The 24,413-nt window shown below is 45.1% G+C and overlaps 1 protein-coding gene across 1 annotated transcript; it reads right to left on the bottom strand.

Annotated features, from left to right (window-relative positions):
* Positions 1–8,090: 8,090 nt before the first annotated feature.
* LOC119159591 (UPF0047 protein YjbQ) lies at positions 8,091–24,118 on the bottom strand. The gene is made up of 7 exons (XM_037412394.2): positions 23,888–24,118; positions 20,887–20,921; positions 20,777–20,796; positions 20,192–20,231; positions 20,059–20,100; positions 15,589–15,706; positions 8,091–13,567 (listed from the first exon to the last, which is right to left on the bottom strand). Exons 1-7 carry the CDS (start codon positions 24,099–24,101, stop codon positions 13,521–13,523), a joined length of 516 nt encoding a protein of 171 aa, XP_037268291.2. The 5' UTR covers positions 24,102–24,118; the 3' UTR covers positions 8,091–13,520.
* Between the last annotated feature and the right edge of the window lie 295 nt (positions 24,119–24,413).

Genomic DNA, 24,413 nt, shown 5'->3' on the forward strand with positions numbered 1-24,413 from the left:
GCGCTGTTTATCTGTAGGTGACTGAATAGGCTCAACAATGGAGTTGACTGGCGATGTCTGGTGCAAGACCCTGTAAGGACCGTCATACTTGGGTATAAACTTTGAGAAAAGGCCGGAAGCAGACAATGGCACGCGGAGCCACATGATTGTTCCAGTGGCATATGACCAAGGGGATGAGTGTCAATCATGAGAGTGCTTCTGACGAGCCTGATTGTGCGTGGTAAGCAAATGTGCTAGCACATTCTTTGGCATAAGTGGCAGCTTCGGCCAAAGTCGTCGATTCTGAACGGTCTGGGTGGTACTGGCTGGTAGTGTCCAAGAACGAGAAAGGTTCTTCCCGACCATAAAGAAGAAAGAACGGGAAAAATCCAGTTGTAGATTGAATGGCACTGTTGCAAGCATAAGTAACGAATGGCAGTATACAGTCCAAATTCATGTGGTCATCGGAAACATACATGGAGAGCGTGTCACCTAGCGTGTGATTGAATTGATCGGTCATCACTTTAGTTCAGGGGTGATATGCTGTGTAACACGATGTTACATTCGCACACTAGGGCTTCTACAGCTTCGGACTAAAAGGAATGCCCATGGTCACTGAGAAGCTTTCGAGGTGCACCATGCTGAAGGACAAGGTTGCGCAGAATGAACAAGCCGAGTTCACGTGCAGTGGCCTCGGGAAGCGCCGAAGTTTCAGCATAGCGCGTAAGGTGATTTACGGCTACGATGACCCATATTTCAATTTGGTGCGTATGGTAGGAGACCATACAATTCAATTCCGATGCGGTCGAAAGACCAAAAAAGACAAGGCAGTGGGTGAAGTGGTCCTGTGTTCGTGCGAGGGGAGCTCTTCCGGTGTTAGCACAAGGAACATGACAGATGTACTGCCGAACAAAGCAGTACATACCGCGCTAGGCGTATCGAATCTATAAAATCATGCACCTTCACCACACCAGCATGGGTGCATTGCGGACTTGTGTAGAAGGAGGCACAGACGTCGGAATTTAGATGGCGAGAGATTACCAACAACCATTTGCACCCATTAGATAAGTCGTTTCGCCAGTACAGAAGTTCGTCGCAGATTGTGAAATGGCGGGCAAATCGTCAAAGTGAACAGTTGTTAGTACATGAAGACGTCTGAGGCAGGTACTCTAGGAAAGACGCTATCCATGGATCCTGACGTTGCTCAGAGGACATGTTGGCATGTTCAAGTGAAGAACATTCACAGCTGGAAACAGACGCTGTAACATGATCGTGAAGAAGTGGCGAGCGAGAAAGAGCGTCAGCGTCCGAATGCTTGCAGCCTGACCAATAAACTACACAGATGTCGTAATCTTGAAGGCAAAGCGCCCAGCGAGCTAGGCGACCAAATGAATCTTATAATGACGCCAACCAACACAATGCGTAGATCAGTAATGACATCGAGTGGGCGGCCATATACGTAAGGTCAGAACTTTGCGATTGCCCAAACGATGGCAAGACATTCCTTTTCTGTGACTGAGTAGTTCTTTTCCACTTCAGTGAGGGTGCGACTTGTATAGGAAACGACATAGTCATCAAAACCAGATTTACGCTGGGCAAGAATAACGTCCGTATAAATTTCGGTTGGAGCGTCTGGGTCAAAGTGGCGTAAGATAGGTGGTAATGTGAGAAGATGGCGTAAAGAGGCGAATGCTTCATCGCATGCGGGAGACCACCCCGAGATGTTTTGATTGTTGGCAAGTAGCTGTGTCAGGGGTGCGATTATGGTGGCAAGATTGCACACTAAACGGCGAAAACATAAACAGAGGCCTTTAAAGCTGCGAAGTTCTTTTAGTGTAGCCAGCTTGGGAAAGTCCGCGACAGCACGAAGTTTGGCTGGACCAGGACGAACACCGTGCTCGCTAACAACAGTAAGCCGGCGGGCGGCAAAGTGGGATTTCTTCAAACTCAGCTGCAGTCCAGCGTCTGTAAAACAAGTCAGGATGCTTGCAAGGCGGCTGAGGTGGGAGTCGAAGTCCTTCGAGAAAACGAAGACATCATCCATATAGCACAGACATGTGTTCCATTTAAAGCCTCTGAGGATTTTGTCTACAAGATGTTCGAAGGTGGCAGGCGCATTACAGATGCCGAACGGCATCACGTCGAACTCGTACAATTTGTCAAGCATTGCAAACGCAGTCTTGGAGCAGTCAGCTTCATTCATAGGGACCTGCCAGTAGCACGATCGAAAGTCTAAAGAAGAAAATAACTCTGCTCCTTGCAGGCAATTGAGGGAGTCATTGATTCTGGGCAGCAAACAGACATCCTTTCCCGTGCTCTTGAGATGCCTATAATCAAAGGAGAATTTGATGCTGCCATCCTTTTTTTTCCACCAGCATAACCGGAGGCGCCCAAGGCCTGTTTGAAGGTTGTATTACGCCATGCTGAAGCATATCGTTCACCTGATCATCAATGACACGGCGTTCACCATGAGAAACTCGGTAATGGGCGCTGGGGCAATGGTGCATCGCTACTGGTGTTGAATTTGGTGAACGATGGCAGACGTGCGACCCAAAGAAGGTTGGCTATGGTGAGACGACATCCTGAAGCGATCGAGTAGCAATGAAGCAGAACCAGGAGTTGGGTACACTGTGCAGCGGGAAGTTCAGGGTCAATCGCTGGGGAAAATGTTTTGGGAGATGAAGTGGGAGCGGTATCAGGAGTAATGGTGTTTACGTGAGATGATGGCAAGCTATCAGGTAGGTGACCGGAGGAAACAGAATCAATTTCCTCAAAGGAGTGATGACTTCGCCATGGAATAAGATGGCTGGGGAAGGAAGCAGGTTCGTTATATAGACGGAGCCACGCGAGTTTCGACAGTTCCATTAATAGAAGTGTACATTCCAGAACTAACCTTACTTTATTAAAGTGGGAAATTCAGCTTGTTAAGGCTTGCAGTAACATAGTGCTGAATAACATTACAAAGAAGACCACGTCTTTCATTCTTTAGCTCTGTTGTTTACACTGCTTAACTCATTTGGCTCAAAGTGGAAGTATGAATTCAGTGAGAAACAGAAAGGACACAGCTTTTTTTTTTTTTTTTAGCTGCATCAGTAACTTACAATCTTACAGAACCAGAAAAAGTTTCTGTTCTGCTAGAAGAGGCTTACACGTACCCTGTGGTGTACACGTATCCCGAAGGAGTACGGCCACCAGCGTGGGTCCGGTCTTAGCGAGCCGCAGGGCACGCGTTAACCTTCGCCGTGGCGGGAAACACGATATTGCTCAAGTCGCAACACTTTATTGTGGCAACCAAACGCAGTACAGCCCGTTGCAAAAAGGCGCGGCGGGAAAGCAAATAGGCTTATCCACGCCACGGGCACAAAGTACTACACAGGGATGCCACGAGCACGTCTCCGCGGTAAAGGTAATCCACGGAGACACCGGGACAAAGGGGTCCGGTTGCTCGAGCGAGGGCAAAGGCGCTCGCGTTGGCTTCGAAGGGAGACGGGTCGGCGTAGCTAGGCCACGCACTAGGACACCGTACTGCCCTTCGGCCGTGAGTACGCAGCGGGGCAACAAAAGATGAGCGTTCGCATCGGGCGCGAGGCGTCGTCAGCGAAGTCCGACGAGCCCCGAGCGACGGGACTCGACGGACGGAAAAGAATGCGTGGCTCACCGTTTGAAGTCCCGGACTGTACTCCACCGCTCCCGACGCAGCGCGCGAAAAACCTCTCGGCGGTCCCCGCGCGCGGCGCCACAGTCAACATCCGCTTCCGGGTGAGGGAGTTAAACGTCACTCCGCTCTCCCCAGCGCGGCTGACAGCAAAGGAGGGCAGACATGTCGGGACATGAGAATTGGAGAAAGGCGGGAAAGCCCGCGCAAAGGCAGCGGGCCAGCCTCAATTCCCACATCCCCCTCTCCTAAATTTGCCCTTACCGGTCTGCAAAAGGCAGCCGGACGTCACCCATGCAGTTAAAATGACACTGCTATGAGCGACAGCTAACCTCAGTCCAGCCCTGCTACTGCTGCTAAAAAATTATTACAAAGGAGAAACAAAACATAACTAACAAAAATAAACACATGACACTATACAAATAACTGCGGAAGGGAGCACAGAAACGTGGCACTAGTGTTCGCGGTGCTAAAGCGGGATAGCGTCCACTGCGCGGAGGTGCGGAAAGGCGTGACAGTGTCCGCTGGTTGCGATGCCCGAGTGCGAGGTCAGAGGTACGGGAGGGCTCACTGATGGCTCGTTGCTGCTCTTGATCAGCCGCGAGTCCGATGAAAGCCGCTTCGGTTGTTCGGAGGCCCCGCATTTCTGGCTCGATGAGGGAGCTGGACGTTGCGGGAAGCCGGGCCTCTCCGGTAGTCAGGGAGGCCGAACCGACATTGGCTGCGAGGCGCCCTGGCGTTGGCCAGCAGCATATAGCTGCTTTCAGCTGGCCTCGCGCAGGAGCCATGGTGGAAAAGGCAGCAGGGCTTCTTCAGCGACGGCCGAGAGCAGAGCACAGCCAGACGGTCTGATGTCAATGCCCCCCCAGCACCTCCCGTGTCCGCATCGATGGGGGAAGCCGACGCACTCTTCGCGGGCTCGCACTGAAGCGTCACGCACTTACACACGCACGCACACACACCGCCGACAGCTGCGCGAGCGTAGGCGCAAAGCGTCCTTCGTCTCTCCCTCCCGGCAAGCACCGACACTCAAGGTCACACACAGCTCCCTTCGCGGTAGACGAAACGAACACGGGAAAAAAAAATAAAGACAGAGCAAAATGACACTCAACATATGACAAAAAAATAAAACACAAATAACACTTAATATTAGACAAAAAAACATAAAATACACATGAACACTTCAAAAAAAAAAGAAACACTGGCAGCAGACAGGGCGGGGTCAACTTCTTTACGAGAAAAGGCCGTAAAGAAGCTAACCTATACTGAGGCTAGACAGTAAACTGAGGGCCTTCGGTTGCGGAGAAGTCCGCCGTCCGGCGCGAAATCACAAAGGTGACCGCTTCCTCAGATTATACCGGCGCGGGGTCCGAATGCGGTCCGCCGCTCCGGGTGTGCCCCGTTGCTGGCGCGAAGTGCCGCAGGGCACTGGCGCGAGCTCGTCAGACCGTGACAAAGGGCTTCAGGTCTGCGATGTGGGCACGGCTGAGTTTTCCCAAAGGGGATCTTTCAGCTAGTACGCGCCACGGACGCTCACTGACAATCGGTTCATAAGACCGGGCGGCTTTCCAACCCTTGGCTCAACCGTTTGTCAGACGTGGCAGGCACGGAATAGCGATAAAAACCACGCTTCGTGCCGGGCCAGGTCACAACATCGCTCAGTTTGCAAAAACTTTCGAGCCACTCAGGTGACCGGCCATGGATTCGTCGTGAGAGGATCGCAACAGTGCGGCTCTCAGACTTTTGGGCATAACCACCTTAAACGGGTCGCTGGACTCGTCGTCAGTGGCTATATAGTTCCGCAGGAGCCCGTCATGGTCCAGCAAAAATGAATCCGCCGGGGACTCAGCGACACACGCTGTATGAGCCCCCTAATCGCGCCCGCCGCAGAACAAGCAGCGTAACGGCGCGCCTCTCAAGACGGTTTAACGGCGCCCGCCGCAAAGCAAGCAGCGTATACGGCGCTCCGTCCCTCCGAGACTCGAAACGGATCACTTTGCTGAGCCTTCAGTAGCTCTTCGCTGCTGAAAGCGATTCCCATTCTCCCAAAATGGGGGAGTCTGGTATCGCGCCCACTCAGGACCGCAGCAACCGCCGCGTGCACGGCGTCGCGGGTTCGCTCTCGGCACGGTGGCCTTCGGAAAGTTCCCCCGCTCGGCCGCTACGCAGTGCGCCGCTTACCTGGATAGCAGCCAAGGTCGTCCTCATGGGGACTCCCCCTTCTCGCCGAATGGCGGCGAAGCTGCTGTTTCGCCCCCGACGCTTGCATGTGCTAAGGCACCGCGAGCGGCCGTCGCACCGAAATCCAGGTTCTCGGCAGACAACAGGGGGCACGAGATAGCGCGTCAGCTACCACGTAGGAGTGCATACACCACAAAAAGGGGTGACGACACAAGCGAGCGCCGAAGGGCGCCCGTCGATAGAGGCGGTGGCCTCTTTGTGCAACGCGGCATGCCACGAAGCAGACATGTTGCGACGAGCCCGAATCGCGCAGGCGAACTGACTCGCTAAGAGCAGTCAAAAGCTAGAGCTTTTGATACCGCGTTGGGCGCCAGTGTGGTGTACACGTATCCCGAAGGAGTACGGCCACCAGCGTGGGTCCGGTCTTAGCGAGCCGCAGGGCACGCGTTAACCTTCGCCGTGGCGGGAAACACGATATTGCTCAAGTCGCAACACTTTATTGTGGCAACCAAACGCAGTACAGCCCGTTGCAAAAGGCGCGGCGGGAAAGCAAATAGGCTTATCCACGCCACGGGCACAAAGTACTACACAGGGATGCCACGAGCACGTCTCCGCGGTAAAAGTGATCCACGGAGACACCGGGACAAAGGGGCCCGGTTGCTCGAGCGAGGGCAAAGGCGCTCGCGTTGGCTTCGAAGGGAGACGGGTCGGCGTAGCTAGGCCACGCACTAGGACACCGTACTGCCCTTCGGCCGTGAGTACGCAGCGGGGCAACAAAAGGTGAGCGTTCGCATCGGGCGCGAGGCGCCGTCAGCGAACTCCGACGAGCCCCGAGCGACGGGACTCGACGGACGGAAAAGAATGCGTGGCTCACCGTTTGAAGTCCCGGACTGTACTCCACCGCTCCCGACGCAGCGCGCGAAAAACCTCTCGGCGGTCCCCGCGCGCGGCGCCACAGTCAACATCCGCTTCCGGGTGAGGGAGTTAAACGTCACTCCGCTCTCCCCAGCGCGGCTGACAGCAAAGGAGGGCAGACATGTCGGGACATGAGAATTGGAGAAAGGCGGGAAAGCCCGCGCAAAGGCAGCGGGCCAGCCTCAATTCCCACAACCCAAAAAATGCTAAGGTGAACAATATGTTGTATTCCCATGTCTGCAAACTGAAATATCATAGATTTAAGCAGTGCTTGAACATGCTTATTTTTATTTGTACTAATAGGCTTGCACTCTGACATAGTCAGAAATGTGGAGCAAGAAAAGGGGGGGAAACAAAGAGCTGATGACAGTTGAAACATAACTTTTGCCTTACCTCCAGTCATAAACCGAACATACTGGATTCATTGAAAATGAGTTTTGACAGAAAATTCAGTCAGTCTAAGCTGATTTAGTGCTTCTTTAACATTTTCTCTACAACAGCACTACTAGCAAAAAGATTTGCACGCTGGGAGAAGTAGCCCAAAAATCTTGACAGAATCGGCGTCTTCCTCACAGGAAAAGTAAGAATGACGAGACTAGATCATCACTTGAAAAAAATCATGCAATTAGATATTTTTCAGGACCATAGACATATTTTGCAATGTATTGATGCATAATTCTCAATAGGGAGCTCATTTCAGTCTTTCATGTACATGTGGGTATAGACAAACTAAACACACTCTATTGCATCGTTTTCCACACCAACCGCACATTGGTGCTTAGTGCCATAGCAAGGCCAATGGTTCACGTCATAACTTCCACAAATTTTTGGCCACATTCTGTTTTGACTACAGTGTGTTCAATGGCCAACACCAACAGCTACCAAGAGCTACTTGCCCATTTACCTGTAGCAGGAAGTATCTGCCATGCAAATGACTTTACTGGCAATAACAATCTGGTTGACTACTTCTATTTTTCTTTTCTCAATGTAGACTAGCATTGCTGCATAAGTCCAAGCAGTCCACGACAATTAACAGGTGCAACCTTGGACCAATATATCACACTTTATTATTGCATAAAAAGTTGCCTTGTGGAGCATTAAATGCCTAGATTGAAAAGAGACTCGGGGAAACAAGCACAGCAAAGCTTGCCGTTCTGTCAATGTCCACAGATGGTGACACCTAAGTGAAAATTGGTTAGTGCTCGTTTCCATGCTCTGCACGCTTTTTTACATTTGACGCCTTTCAGATTGTCCTATTTGGACACATCCTCTCATCGACCTTTTTTTTTTTTTTTTCTGGAAGTGCTCGACTACGTAGCCAACCCTTTTGAGTTCACTGCACAGCACACGTGGCAAGCAGTTGAGAATTATGCCTGTGAGCCTTTATTTAACAAAAGAGAGATCCCAAGAATAACAGCAAGAGGTCTCGTAGGAAGACTGGGTAAAAGACCTCGTCTGCTTGTGTTGAATGGATTGAGAATGCCTACGCATCCTTCAGGTCTTGAGCAAAAAGTGTTATTATACCAACAGCAAGAAGAAACCAGCATGTAACCGAAGAGAAGCCAGAACACAGAGGCCGTAGGAACAACAGTCAAAAGCATGTCATCGTTTGCCTGTTGGTCTTGTAACAGTGACCGTTGGCACAGTTGGGATTACTGTCTCTTTTTTTTTTCTCTCTCTCTCTCTTTCACAAGCAACAGCCTCACAATAAACTATTTTCCCCTCAATTTTTTTAAAGTGCTACTCTGGAAACTCTGGGAGAAAGAAAAACTGTGGGTGGCTCTGCACCAATGCACATTTTATACACACATACACCGACACATGCGCCGGCATTATGAAGGTACACGGTCTACACGCATTGCAGAAACTGCTTTCGCACGCCAAAATGAGAAAGTTTTAACAGCAAATTTCTGATACATATTCTTCAAATGATATGTTTTGCTCTCATCCAGTCAAAAGGTACTCTTTGTTAGACAGCCTGTTGCCATTACTGCATTGCCACAGGTTGTGAGTACCCGCTCTTATCGGGGCTTGTACAGAGCTTGGGAAGTGTGGCTGTGGGCAGTAGCTGAGGAGATGCAAGAGTGGGTAGCAATTATGTGAAATGCATGCTGCTCCAAGTTAATTATGCTCTTGCATAAAAGGCCAGCAGCCACTGAAGAACCTCAAGCAAACACCCACCTCACCAACACAAACAAGCTACTTACAAACACACCATTTGACGAAAAATTCTAGAACAGTGTGTAGCTGGAGACATTCAAAAAGCAAACTTGTCTTCGTCAAGTTAAAGCCTCGAAGAAGACAAATCTGCATGTTGAAACATTGGTTCTGGCAACACACTGGGCTCAAGAACAAATGACTGTCACCAAAAGTGCCCTCATTCACTCTGGAGCCGTGCAAAACAGAAAAATATTGACAAGTTTCGATTCGGTAACAGCATCCTCAGGCAAGTGTGCATAGCTTGAACATACCCAAAAATATACTTCAGCTTAGTTAAATTTTTGTGAACACAGTTGAAACCTATTGCCAACAATTTTTAAAAACATAGCCGTCTTAGATATTGACCACAACACACAGCCACAAAGATCTCGTTAATTCAATTGCACTAGTAAAATGGCGAGGACAGTAAAGAATAAACATTCAATCTTTCTTTCACTAATGTTTCAAATGAGCTACACTCAAACCTCGATATAACAAATTATCGGTTATAATGAAGTAAATAAAAGATGGCTCTGTCAGACACAGTGCTGCAAGTATATGTTTATAACAAATTTTTGGATATAATGAACCATTTTTGTGGCAGATATAACTGTTATAAGGCGGTCTGAGTGTATAACAAATACAGCAATTCATTTTGCCGAGTTCTTATACTGTTACAAAAGAGCAAAAGTTCGAGTAATATAGCAAAGCTATGGCCTCTGTAAGAACAAACAAACAAGACATAAATATATCCCCTCTCCCCGCAGCTTCATCTACTTTCACAGGATCTACCACTCTTACCATTCACACCAGTGTACACACATTGCACATTGCATAATGGCTGCTGCCCACAATTTTACTTTTCTTGACCAAATAAAGACTATATGAGTCATCAATTTTTTTGTATCATCATGTCACGATAAAACACTGGAGAGAGAGCTATAGTCATGCACTTCTGCAACCAGTCACAGTTTCATAGCTTCCTGTATTACTTGTATGAAAATGATGCAGATTCCACGTTAGCTTTGCATAATTTCTGTACAATGTGGAAAATATAAGGAAGGAATTGCAACACTGCATACATAAATTTCAATGGGGAGCTACATCCAAGTATCACAATCGAGACAAAAATAAACAAACATGCAAGCAAGAGAACACTGTCGCATCTAGAAGCTTGCGCAGGAAAAAAAAAAAGGCCGCGCATTGGACAATTCCTGTAGGTGTGCAAGTAGTAATGAGGCTGCAGTAAACAGTTCAATGTATGACTAAGTCAGACCAGTTACCAACGTGTTCCCACTGTCACATGACATGTTGCTAACGTAGTGGAGCTAATTTGTGCGTGGAATATTTTCTTCAAAACCCATGCAACCAAAAGGAACTCGGATGTGCTTTTCTTTTCCTTAATTTTTGTGTGAATCGTACCTGCAGCAAGTTCCCAAGCACACCAATAAGCCAAGATAAGGCTCGAGACAAATATGCCGCGAGAGATTTTCACGTGAAGTGCGATACAATAAATGTATGACAGAGCATCCTAGCGCATTTTATAGTGGCCCAGCACTTTGCGAAAAGCTTTATAACTGCTCGTGCACAGAAGTGCACAACACACAATACCTACTTCTGATTCGGAGTGTTCAGATATATTTCCACAAGTACAAATTTACACCACGTCCTCGGTAACGACATTTGGCTTGCAGAGTCGGGAGCACGCCGCCACTTATCAATTTGCAGCAGAAATTGAAATTTGGCTGCTACTGCTGTTGCAATTAACGTTGTCTTTGGAGGATGAATGACCCTTATTCAATAGAATTAAAAGCCCATGTGACCAGTGTCTTTGGGATCATCTACACAGAGATTTGTATAGACCACCAGGAAAAATATAATTTTTACATCTCATTTTATCCAATCCAGTAACTGAAATGACTTAAAATGTCACGCTGTCCTATTTTGTACACATGCTCATCCCATGGCTCAGCACCTGGAAATAAGACTGCTGCATCACAAGCCTCACTTATCAGTGAAGCAGTTATGTTTAGCAGAAAGGTATGTTTAATCACTTTTGCGTATTTTTGTTAAACACAGTGAAACTGGCTCACAATGGAGTATTTGTGATATGCTATTATGTGCATATGTATTGCCTTTATAACAAATAGGTATGTATATGAGAGAGTTAGTAGTATAGAGGCAGCTGGTTAAATCGACTTGTGAAAATGTTTTTCAAGCAGCAATGTTTTTTTCTGTGTGCAGGTAAATTAACCAACCAACCCAGCTCATGTCATCAATATGCTATATGTAAGCTGTACAGGCTGACAAACCTCAATTTTGTAACTGTTGGCCTTACAACTCGAGATGGCAATTTGGCAGTTTCCATAAATGCTTTCTGGCAGAGGCAACATTCATTTCAACATTTCAAAAGCATGCTAATTCTAAGGCTTACAGTCCCTATATTGCCTCGTGTAAGTGAAAATTAGATGCAAGTAGATACTACTGATCTTGTGTGCTTTAGGTGAACCGATATTTGCCCTTAACATCCAGTCTCTGCTGTAGCCACAGCAAGAATATTTGAAGGCTGACACTTACAAACCACCTGTATAACCATTAGTTGTAGTTACAGCTAATGGTGAGAAAACAGTTTGCAACTACATACATCTACATATGAGCCATATGGTTTGTCTATATTACAGTAGTTTTGTTCCAACATCATATGTGCGTAGAAAAACAAATGACTCCATAATCATAGAGAAAACGGTGATAAGCAATAAAAATGCTAGACCCACATTACACAAAAAAAAATAAAGAGGGGGAGGGAGTTCACAGTTGGCAATAATGAGTAGCAGTGCCACCATCTTGTGCCCCCAGTTTTATGGGCTACTACATCTCTCGCTCATGGAATTCAACAGCAAAGACCCTCGAATATAGCTGGAGAACTGCAGGTACATTTTACACGACTTATGCAGAACAAGCTAAGCAAAACGCCAAGACATTCCGTAGGGAATCGCAAAATTTTCAATCTAGCTTCCCAACGCCTTTTTAAAGGGCACAGGCTGTGTTCGTGCCAGTTTTCTGCAGTGGTCTTAAGGCCAATCTGAGAAATCTTCACAGAAAACACAGAGTGCAACAAGCTGTGGCACATAAATTGACCAAAGCTTGGCATGGATGTGATTCACTCAAACAAAAGTATGCCAGTCCTGCGCTAGGTACCACTCTGGTCGCGCTATGTACAAGCAGCTCAGCATGAGGGGCGCTAGAAAGCAGAGTAGAAAAGTAATGGCAGGACTTTGCAGACACCTTGCACTTAAAAGGCATTCCTTGTTTCGTCACCTTCCCAGCACAACCGAATGCATCATTCCATCACAAGTCCCACAAATAAAGGAGCTCAGTGCCCAAACGTTTCCAAGTGCATGCTAAGTGGGGTCGTTTCTCGGAAATATGCTACATTTTCGTGGCCCGTAATAAGGCCAACACAGCTGTCAATGCTCCACTCACAAAGACAGCTATCGTCATTTTGCACAACCCTGAAATTACTGTGTGGTACAAAACGGGAGAGAGAGAGAGACCGAGAGACTAGCACTGTAAGCAACAACCATGGTGTGTCACTTCAATGGACCGGAGCGTCCTACTAATGTTAGGAAATTTGTGACCGTGCTACCAGAAGTATGTACACAGTTAGCATGGTCAATTAATTACAAGCCTGCATTCGCAGCACAGAGGTGATGTCGGTGTCAAGACGTCTACATCTAATGGCTTCTCACTGTTGCAGCAGGTCACGGAGAACCTTCAAGCCAAAGGTGGAATGTGTAAAGTAAATGAGTTGCAAAAGGAAAATGCCAATAAACATTCTGGTGCAGTAGCACAGCTGCACAGGCACGCAGGTCACGTAGAGAACTGTCCATGTATTCTCACTTGAACTCACGGGTGCCAATAGCTTGACCAAACGTGGTTGTGAGGAAAAAAATGTGTCTGAACAGATTGACGTCTCAATGACCACTGACCTCATCTTTGAAGCATATGTCTAAACAACTGACGTAGAGGGGCTGTAGTCGTAATAATATTTTTTTACAGAGGGAAAAAATTTTTTTATGATTTTCAAGTCTGCTGCTGCTGATTGCATGTGCCACATCTAAAAAACCATAGATTCAAAACTGACCCAAAAACCATAGCTTCATACTGACACAAGAAGTATCAAACAAGCTGTTGCTCTGCGTTAAGGCAGCACAGCTGCAAAGGTGTTTGAATAAGATGAAGTACATAGCACCGATGATCAACAAACATCAATGTAAATAATTAAAAAGAAGAAATAAAAAAGCGACACAGAAAAGTAATCAATAGCAAGCTGGATGATAAGGGATACTCAAATGTCCTTTCAAGTTTCCTCTGTGCCTGCAGAAAAGCAGCATGGGGTGTTGCCTTCGCTGGTCACTGACATCTGTGGCAGTGGCTGCGAAAAGCCGTGTACTCCATGGGCTTTCCTTGCTTCCACACTGCCCTGGCACAGCTACAGCACAATTTCACCCTCAGTCACTGCAATCCCGCAAGGAGAGTCTTGTGGCTGCCTCGAGGCAAAGTCTGTGTAGTCATCGCACCACCCTACCCTTCAGTCTTTCAAGGAGCCATTGATTGTCACCACCACTTTTCTGGAGCCTGAAAAAAGAAAAAACGGGGACATAGTCGAGTGTTGAGTAGGAATGAAAATGACCTAAAAATTGTCAACAGTGATTTCAGAAGGGAGCAACGTTTCTCGTATTACTATCTTGGCCACGTGTCGCCTCTAGTAGTGGGATATGAGAGTTCGTGATTAGCTCTTGCCCAGCGTGCTTCCCTCTCAGCCTTTAACCTTCTTAATAACTATATCTGGGGTTTCACATCCCAAAACCACCACGACATGATTATGAGAGACTCCACAGTGAAGTGCTCCGAAAATTCTGACAGTCGGGTGTCCTTAAAGAGCACTGACATTGCGCAGCACATGGGCCTCTACCATTTCACCTCCATCGAAATTTGACCGCCGCGACTGGGATCAAGTCCACGATCTTCGGCCCAGCAGCTGAGCACTGTAACCGGTACACCACCACAGCAGACCTTGCATTTAACCTTGTTCGTTATTTCTTTCTCCATACTAACAAGCATCAATTCCACCAACATTTTACTAAGCTTAAAAAATCAAGTACAAGCTCTTCACCCCTTCTTGACAACCTGAGGTTCTCATGACCAGTAGCCACTTTTTTTTTTCCTATGACGACCTGTGTTAGTCATGGCTCTTCGAAGAATTCCAAGAGGCTTCTTAAAAGCCCAGCTCATCAAATAGTGTTTGGCTAAGTAAAAATAGTTGACAGCATGGGTTCTGTGAGTGGCACTTTTATTGAATAACTATGCAAACTAAACGGCGAAATGCGCGACTTGCATTTACCGCGCAATATAAACGAACATAGCATATCCGTGTGGTGTTCTTGCACAATAAATTTTTGTTTCTTCAGATTATAAAAGCGTGAGTGATAAGAATGTTGGTGTTGTGTTTCATCATTCTTCAAACCCTTATTTTCTGGAGTTGCAAGAATTTATTTTGCAATGTGCTTCAGATGCCCCAGGTATGGAGTATTACACGACAGTGCTAAAAATGACAAAAAAAGCATTATCTGCCATAAAAAGCTTTCACCTGTATATTTCTATTTTGAACATTGAAGTCATTAAAAAAACTGGTAGATTTCTAACAATATTCTGTGGTTTAATGGGTACTTTAGCCTTTGAAATAAGACTGCCAGTGTTGAGATCATACCAGCAGCATTCAGATAGGCAGTGCTAAGCTACTAAGCTAGTGATTGAAAATATGCTCCAACCTAACACAACAAAATATAACAAAAACTACACAGGCGTTTCGCCACCTATGTGGGTGACATCTTCAGTATGCACCGACACCAAATGAGCGAAGGTCACCCAGTGTACTTCTAGTTTCGTATGTCTTTGTAGGGGGCCACAGTTGTTTTTGAACGCCGACCTATCACGGTAAATGATCTATGACTCAAGAAGCTTTCTCTTGCCCCATCTATGTTCCCGAGCTAGCGTATATTTTTAATCATTTACTCACCCGGCTTTTGGAACATTTTTGCACTCCTACTGAGCTACTCTAATGAATTGTCGACTTTGGTCTCTATGTGTCACGGTGTAATCCAGCTACATAAGAAGACATAATTCTGTGAATGTATGGACTGATATGAGCAGTAAATTACTGAGCACTCACAATGTAATTTATTGCAATTCTACATTTGTACACAGATTTACACTTTTACAACTTCCTTTCCTTAATTGAAATAGCTGTGTTACTACACAGGCACACAAAGCTAAACTTTCGCAGTATGTTGTTGTACCTCTCCTAACAACACAACATGGCCACAGCCGTCTGTGGTCAGTCACTGCTCAGGAAGTTTGTGGTTGAGTCACGCACGCGTTTTCTCGCTGCATTGTGCACCATTCCTAAAGGAGTGAATGAACTTTTTTCACTTGAGCATTGTTTTCTTTAGTTCCAGACCGAGCTATTGATACGTGGATAGAGGTTTCAGAATGCAAAGGGTTAAAAAGACAGTATGAACCATACACATGCAACATAAAAGAATGGGGAGGGGGAACAAACGAGTCTGAGGTGTGCTTCATCACAAAAGTCAACTGACCTGCCCTGTTTCTATGCTCGCAGAGCCAGATGCCCTGCCAGGTGCCCAGGTTGAGCTTGCCATCCGTAATCGGAATGGACAGGCTCGACCCAAACAGAATAGCCTTGATATGGGCAGGCTGCAACAGGAGAAAAGAGCAGAAGCAGAATAGTGAATTTAATCAGCAGCAGTGTCTGTCAAATATCTTGCACAGCAAAGGAGGACTGGGATTGTCATTTCCTATGCAAATGAAAGAGCAATGACAACACTGCGGAACTGAATCGCATGCTTTAAGCCAGTTTGCTAACAAATATCATGTACTTCATAATACTAATTACTAACAAATTACGAACCGAATGTGTGCTATGCAAATTTTCACTGTCACACTTGTTGCATACTGAGGATGTAGATGTAGTCACTGACCGAGTCACGGTGAAAAAACACATACTAATTCCGTACTAGTGCTCTGTGGGAAAATACACTGGAAAGCATGACCAAGTAAGTATAGCTGTGTGAATCGCAAAATTTGGGCTGCTAAGCGAATTCAAATATTGCAGTGTGAGTGCAAATCGAATCGCATATTTTTCGAATGTTTCTACACTACTTTACGTCTAAGTGAAATTGGGGGGAAAATGAAATACTAGTTGGGGAGGATTTCTTAGCATGCTCTCATGATACAGCAACATAAAATTGTATCATTTGGCTAGGTTGATGAAGCACTAGTGGAGAGGTGGTTCATACTTGTCTCATCAAGAATGAGGCAATCCAACCAAAGTGGTTGCCAACAACACTTAATTAGCAAGTGAGAGGTAAAGACTGTATTTCCTCTTACAATTTTTGTGGAAGCTCAACTGATCTGGCAGACAAGGGTGCGCTCCCTTCGAGTCTGGTGCTCCGAATTCGCCTAGTAGACATCATTATATAAGAACATCGGAAATTTTGGCATCTGATTTTAGATGCTAAGCATCTCTTGCTTGTCCCGCGGCATCAACGTCGGAGTCTGCACTCGCACTACGTATGCGCAATTCTCCTCCTTCTCTCTCTTCAACAGCTACACATTAATCTCTCGCCTCGCACCGCTGATGCAGGGAGCGTCTGCTAGCCTACCCTTGCTCCTCCCCCTCTCTCCTCAAAGCATTCCTCCCAGCGGGCTTTACACCCGACTGCGCATGCGCGTCCCCTCACCCTCTCTCCTCTCCTACGCTCCCCCCTCTCTCGCCTCGCATTGCCGACGCAGGCAGTGTCTGCTAGCAAGTTTCTTGATTGAAAAAACCGACTTCTCACGCTGCACAACCATTCACTGGCCACCCTGTATATATAGGCACCGATCTCCACCTCCAATGTAAAGCCGGTGAGAGATTTTTCCTGTGCGTTATTGAACAACGAAAATTCGCAAGTGCGCATTAACTAAAAGCAGACAGCAAGTCTCTACTCAATCGGAGTCCTATATCTTTAGCTGCTCATTAGCAGTGACTGGCATGTTCCAGTAGGAAAACACCGGTCCACTACTGCGTTCTTTGGGCTTCCACAGGTTTTTCTCCAGTGCAAGGCCGCAATGAGCGCCAGCGTCAATGTCACCGCCAGTGTAAGCGTTAGCGTCCACTGCTTAGCATCTATACATGGTTCCCTTTAGCAAGAGATGGCATAACTTTTTTCCTCCTCCTACTCCCTTCGATTTATTTTCCATCTTTTTGCACTGCCTTTGTGAACTTGCTTTCCTACATTTCTGAGTGCCTTTGTGAACTTGCTTTCCTACATTTCTGAGTGATCGGATGTGGCTGTTAAGCCCACTGCATTGCTTTAAGGCACGTAAATATGGGAATATTCATCATGTGCATACCTGCATTCTAAAAGTATCAATACCCGAACCTCCACTGCCATCTATTGACCACATTTATATAACTTGCCAAGTGCGTATTTAGTGCTGCACCACCTACAAACTTTCACGGCTCCAAACAAGCTGAGAAAATTGTGCAGGCTCAGTAACCCAACTGCTTGCAAAGCACGCAGCTGTGACAAAAATCACAGAAAACGTTACGTGCAATGCAAGAAAGGTGTCATGTACCACCTGCCCCAGTCGTGTGGAAAATACTACGCAGAGCAGAGATAGAGCAGTGCCTCAACAGGATTAGAGAGCACAAAAACAATGTCAAGAAAAGAGGTGATGGTCTGTTATCTGCACATTGCTGTATGTGTGGGTGTTCGCCTGCGTTTGACAAGTGCTTGGTTATTCGTATGCACAGGCATGAAACCATGCAGTCGATAGTAAAATCGGCTACATTACATAAGCTAGGCCAAGAATGTGTCAGTGCACCATCTTTATCACTATCAAGAAAATAATTGTCATTTCTTCATGCCACCACATTTGTGCATGCTTGAGTGTCTGCCTTTTATTTTTATATATTGCAGTTATCGGGCTTCCAATAAATCATGGTTGAAAGTTGGCACTTCTGTGTGTTTTCTGTGTACCATCCTTGTCCAATTCAGTGCTGTGCTTAACTTTATGAACATACTATACCAACATGGCCAACAAGCCACCCTCGCTATCTACAAATAGCTTTTCTTTAAGTTATTGTCAAACCCCACCCACTGAATCATCGGCTTCAGCAATTTTGCCTCTGTTCTTAGGCCCATCCATTCGCTTCTCTTGGTATCTGATGGGCTAAAGCCCAAAAATTGGGCAGTTTGTTGAGACAGACACTGCATAGCAGAACTCCTGCCTTGCTAATACCCGTGTCACATGGGCCCTTTCGAAAGGCTATCCAGGCGCTGGCCATCGAAATGCCACAACTATATGAACTCGATGCAGTCGTCGCAACTGCTACACGGCAGTTTTGAATGGCCACTGAGTGGTTTACACCATAGCTCACGTTATTTCTCACAACAGATGTAAGGCACCGTGGATCCTTATTTTTGGATTCATGTCACCTCGAGTTAAACAATATAAATTCACTTAAAAACTCAAATATATCTGTTGAAGTCGTTTAACTATTTTAATAAATTATTTATTTGTAATTGTGAATGCATATTTAGCTTTTAAATTATGAGCAGTGAGACTATGGAAAGCGATACACAGCAAGGCAGCACACTGAAGACCAGCACGTGGCTGCTGTCACAGATATATGCAATTCACACCTTCCAAGTTGGCAAATATACTCTATTACATAATTTACAATGCTCGCATATACTGCTTTTAAAGCACACTGGTTTCATTTTTTTCTTTTAATCATGAGTATGAGCCCATTGTAAATGAGAGAACACGTCCGCGCTGTTTCTGCCTCTGTCACTCAATAGCCATCGGAAGTTTCAGTGGAGTTGCGGGGTGCTTCGTTGGCTCAATTCACTGTCGACTCAGTGGACTTCCAAACCGCCTGCATGGCAGCTCGTGCTTGAGAGTTGAGTCAATAGATCATCGATTGAATGGCCTTACTTCCAAGCACCCGTGTGACACAAGTGTAAGGTAACCTTCTCTGACAACTGTATATTTATAGATCTGCTTGACAGCATGCTGCTTCCCATATATTATGTCCACACAAGAACATAAGTAAGGAGTGCATTGCAAGTTTGTGCTACAAATGGGTGGTTGACAATTTTTCCTTTCAATATTTTCCTCTATGATTTGCATGACGATTAAAGCTTCTACGCATAATATTTAAATTTGCAACCTTGACCACCCTTTATGGAGCTGATTATTCAATATACCTCTTCAAAGTTAGCACGGTCACTTGCCGAGACATTTATGAAAGCCACGAGAAAACATGTGCAAAATTGCTTTCATTAGCATCCCTCACCATACGTATAATCAAACAGGTGGCATAGCACCACCAGCACTTTCGAACACCTGCAGCACTTTTGGCAACATATAGTGATGAATTTTGGTTTCTATTGTCCGAGCAAGCTATCACTGGGAGATGTGATGCAGGCCCCCACAAAGAGCCCCCAGGCAATGGAATCACTCTCTCCTTCTGCCTTTTAAAACCAGCACAACAATGCTTCCATTGTGTTTAACATTGACCTAGGCAGGTCATAATATGCGAGGTTGCTGAGAACATTAAGCCAGAGTTTAGGGAAAAACTTTTCTGAAGTCAATATGACAAAAATACATAACAGTTTATTAACTTATTATCTATTTGACACGCATACACAGACAATCAAGGACACAGAGGAAAGAGGGAGATAGCAAGCTGCCAACTACCAGTGTCCAAACTCACGTACGTTTAGTAGGAAATGATTGGTACATGTTCATCTTTTCAAATTCTGAAAGTGCACTATGAACTGATCAGGGTTAGAACATCGGGTTAGAACATTGCACAATGTACTGACACTGAGCAATCTGCTGCAGAGCAACACAAGCGGCTCGCTGACTGCCATCAGCATTTACTCATGAAGTCCACAGACACCTCATCATTTAGGCAATAAGAACTTCCGTGAAAAAAACATGCTGTAAGTGCACGCGCTCAAAAGCAATTTCTGTACTGAAGGGCATCTTACCATGTCATCAGGACCTTCACAGGAGTGCTGGTAAGGTAGGTTCTGTGAATGTGTAAAAAGAAAATGTATTTACTCACAAAAGACGACATAGGAAAGATTGGTTGATAGATTTGGAAGCTGTCACTGTGCTTACCTCTGGTACTAATTTATTCATGAAGTTCTCTACATCATCTCTGAAAGTGCATAAGAGTTGTACAAAGGTAAAACAACTGATGCATCAGCAAACTTTTAGAACAAGCAAGCAAGTCCTATTATTGTGAAGGGACTATATGTTCCTTCTCCAATAATTAAAAAAGCGCAAACAACAAGCCAACAAAGCTTGTGTGTTAGTAACATATGAAATGTCAGTACAATGAAAAGGGGGAAACAGCTTGGAAATAATAGAAAGGAATACAGTGATGTTACAGAAAAAGATTCACTAGCAAGCAACACATAAAGATCTGTAAGCAACATGTCTGATGCTACCAGAGTACCTGCATTGTGTCTGAATGAACATCAAAGTACTGTGAGAACAAGTTGGATGCACTGCACAGATTTGAGCTGCTACTGCTGATTGATAAAGTAAGCAAGGTAAAAGACTAAGCATATTGCATCCATACATACCACAACATACTTTACCATTACTGAGCTTCTTAGTGCACAGCACCCACTAAATACACACTGTGCCACATATTCTGCGCGGGTCGCATGCGAAAAGTATAACCTCTATTAAACTCACCGAACATCTGGATCCCAGTTCTAGAAAAACAAAGAGAAAAATATAAAGTGACAGTGTCAACATGACCAAAAGCTGTTCCTGCGAAAATGTGATAGTCACGATCAGCTCACCTCATTTAATGCCAAACTTGCAGATGTGTGCATAACTGAAACCAAATGAGAAATGTGTGTTGAAGACAACTTATTCATTTTTTACACACAAAAAAAGTAAATGCAACAGGCGTAATAAGCACCAAGATTTAAAAAGAAAAGATCTGAAATAAACCCACAAAGAAAAAATATGTTGCCTGCGAATTTCAGATAAATAAGGGAAGTTCAAAAGTGCTTGCAACTACATGTGATCTGAAAAATTCAAGTGCATTGACATGCAACATTACGCTAAGCATCGTTACAAGCAAGCAAATATAAATTCGGGCTGATACACTGGGTTAAAAACACGGTCATATCACAACACGAATACCCGCATTGAACGGGGCAAAGCGCATCCTAAAATATAAACCAAACTTTGCACATGAAGTAACATAAGTTAATTCACAAGTAAAATGGTCACTTATGCAACAATAATAATATCTGGGGCTTAACGTCTCAAAACCACGATAAGATTAGGAGAGATGCCGCAGTCGAGGGTGCCTGAAATTTCGACCATCTGGTGGTACTCTTTAACGTGCACTGACATCGCACAGTGCATGGACCTCTACCAATTCGTCTTCATCAAAATGCGACCACCGTGACCAGGATCGTAGCCGTAACCTTTGGGTCAGCAGCCAGGCGCCGTAACTGCTACACCACTGGGGTGGACTGTCACTGCAATTTTTGCACAGAGGCTTTTCTTTCTTGATGTCAATGTGTTATACTAGGACACTGCCTTGTGTGTTTAATCCACTTTTACCTAAGAATAAACCATCAAAAATAAGTAGTTACGTGTACAGCCTATGAATAAACAGTTCCCACGTTGTTTACACCATGCCCACAAAGAGGACTAGCACATTGGGAACTAAATGAAGGGAACCTATGTTATTGTACTTAAAACTAAGAAAAATGGCAAGTCAAAGAAGCACTGTGAATGCTAGGCTGTTTTGGTAGTAACAATACAGTGTACAATTAAAGTGTTTTCATGAACCTCTGGATAACTCTGGGCAACATTCATGATGACTACGCAATTTATTTCTCTTCCGCTGACCACATATAACACAAAACTTCAGTGAGCTTTCAGAATTACAAGTTCGAAATGAACAAGCAGGCGGGGATTATAATGTACGAGTAGTCAAGCAAGCTGCTCTTGTCATGAAATAACATCAAAAAAACTTCCTGGTGGAAAATTAATGTCATTAGGTAACCTGTAAAAAGGACAAGCATAATGACATTTTGTTACTTTACCGCCCAGGAGAATGTTCATAGTTCCTTCCAATAAAGCGTGTGCATGCTTAGTCATAAAAATTATGGTGAGACCACCAGAACATTTTGAGATATTAATATAACTGTTTTTCTAAAGGAAAAGTGAATGAAATCAATGTAATCATTTTGACTATAAGCCACTATCATAGCGACAGCCGAGTAACATGAGCCGCCATTCTTGCTTTTATTGTAAGTATCTTGTTAAAAGGACAGCATTTTAGTTTCACTTTCAAAAAGTGGGCCAGTGAGGTTGATATAAAAACAACAGTAATGATGTGTAAGAGTACAATGCAGTTCTTGCCTGAAGAGAAGCATGTTCACTTATTAGCATACTTGTGGTGACAGGATGCACAGCATGAAAAGGTTAAAAGCGTCCATGGTAAGAACAGTAGCAAAAAGAGACAGTAGAATGCTTACTACAAACAATTCACCGCTATGGAAAATGTAGAGAAGAGTTAAATAATTGAGTTTTGGACATCAGAACTGCACAAAGCATGATCGTGAGGCCGGTCATTGCAGGGAATTGCAGAATAATTTTTGAACAACCTGAGCATTTCATAAAATGACTTATAAACGGCATCAGGTTAGTGCTGAACAAAGACTACATGACTAAAACTATAGAGGACATTTTCAATATTAGATGTCTTATGTCACTGTTTAGGATAGCAAGCACACCAAAAGCAAATGGTGGTGCCTGCAAGCATGGTCAGGTAAGAACATGAGATACAAGCCTACCATCGAACAGGTTTCATCTCAAAGACATTAATCTTCAAAGCCCATGTCCAAGTCAGTGAAATTGTTTATTAGCATGTCAGAAAGCACAAACTACCATTATGACACCTGCTGCTTCACTAAGGGTGCCACTTTTGGTGTGCTTTTGGAAAAACTCGCCTAGTTGGCTTTTTTTTCTGCCCATGTAAAAGAGATAGGGCGATTTAATTCCGTGACTAGCAAACTACTCTGTTTTAACTCGGGTGATTTCCTTTAGATTCGTTTCAGACAGGCGTTCTCTGTCCTGACACTTGTTTGCAAAATTACGTTTATATCTTTGCCGGCAGTACTGTAAGTGCTACATGTTAGCTATCAATTTTCTCTCGTACCTAATCCATGGCTTATAGACGTTCAGTTTGCTCTTCTCGGCAGTTCTTCGAGGAGTGCAGTTAGTGTAGAACATTTCTGGCAGTACGTTTCGAAGGCAGAGTGCAAGGGTACCAACTGGCCCATATGAGCTTGACCTGTCACGAATGTCAACACCCCGGTGATACCACCTAGGGCAACTAAAGGCACATGGCGCACATACAGATAACGGCTACTGGTAGTTAAGAGCCTTATATACATTACGATACGTTCCACCAGGCGTAGAATGCATCAAAACATTTTGCCCACACATACATCTTTTTTATAAAACGACAGGGCAGAGGCGCATATGCGTAGTCGAGACGCGGCGGGTGAGATGAGATAAGATCATGTGAACATCAGCAGATAACTACGACCACTTTCAAGGACGATGGCCGAGAGGTTATTTTGAAGCTCGTGGATTTTCCGAAAGCACACGGGCACACACGAGAGCACTAAGTGAGCACCCCGTAAATGTGCCATAGTACGTGTTTCGATGAAACCATCGGTTAAGGAGAAGGTGCGAAAGTTTATAACGTCAAAAGCAATCTCGTGTAAGCCCCAAGCACGAACGAAGCTGAAGGTGCGAGCGGTTGCTTACTCTGTATGTGAAAGAGGCCGACGGCGAACTGGGAAATCTCTGGCATTTGTTTCACAACCTCGTCCGTAATGAGATGGCCGCCCCGATGTTGTGGCCTCAAGTTGATCTTCCTCTGTACCCACGAAGAACCGTGCCTTATTCCACTGCCACTGGCCGTCGCCATCACTTCCGAATCAGATGGGATCACTCTCCGGGAAAGAGAACTTTTCTTCATCGGCACATCTTTTTTTATATTATTTTTATTTTCAATGCGTGGACATATGAAGAGTACGTGTACGCCAAGCATTGAATAAACATGTTAGCTGGCGTCACCTGGCACAACTAATAGTGTTTTCACGTTTTACGACATTTTTTTTTTTTTGTGATATGCATTTCACCCAAGTTTAGTGGCGACATTGAAGTCAAAATATGCTAGAAAAGGCTGCAAAAAGAGTTTTCGACAAGGGTTTTAATATTCTGAAGGGAACATACGACGTGAAAGAGCAAAATTCATTACGCGAATATTTCTACTGTTGTCTCATTGATT

Source organism: Rhipicephalus microplus, chromosome 1 (genome assembly GCF_043290135.1).
Source record: "Rhipicephalus microplus isolate Deutch F79 chromosome 1, USDA_Rmic, whole genome shotgun sequence".
Taxonomy (NCBI): Eukaryota; Metazoa; Arthropoda; class Arachnida; order Ixodida; family Ixodidae; genus Rhipicephalus; species Rhipicephalus microplus.

What these genes read in the sequence shown, in the direction of transcription:
- LOC119159591 (XM_037412394.2), bottom strand. Translation starts at nt 24,101, where the DNA reads ATGAAGAAAAGTTCTCTTTCCCGGAGAGTGATCCCATCTGATTCGGAA. An exon ending in CGGCCTCTTTCACATACAGA is followed by an intron (nt 20,922 to 23,887) that starts GTAAGCAACCGC and finishes ATTTGGTTTCAG; the next exon opens with TTATGCACACATCTGCAAGT. An exon ending in GTGAAGGTCCTGATGACATG is followed by an intron (nt 15,707 to 20,058) that starts GTAAGATGCCCT and finishes CTCCTGTTGCAG; the next exon opens with CCTGCCCATATCAAGGCTAT.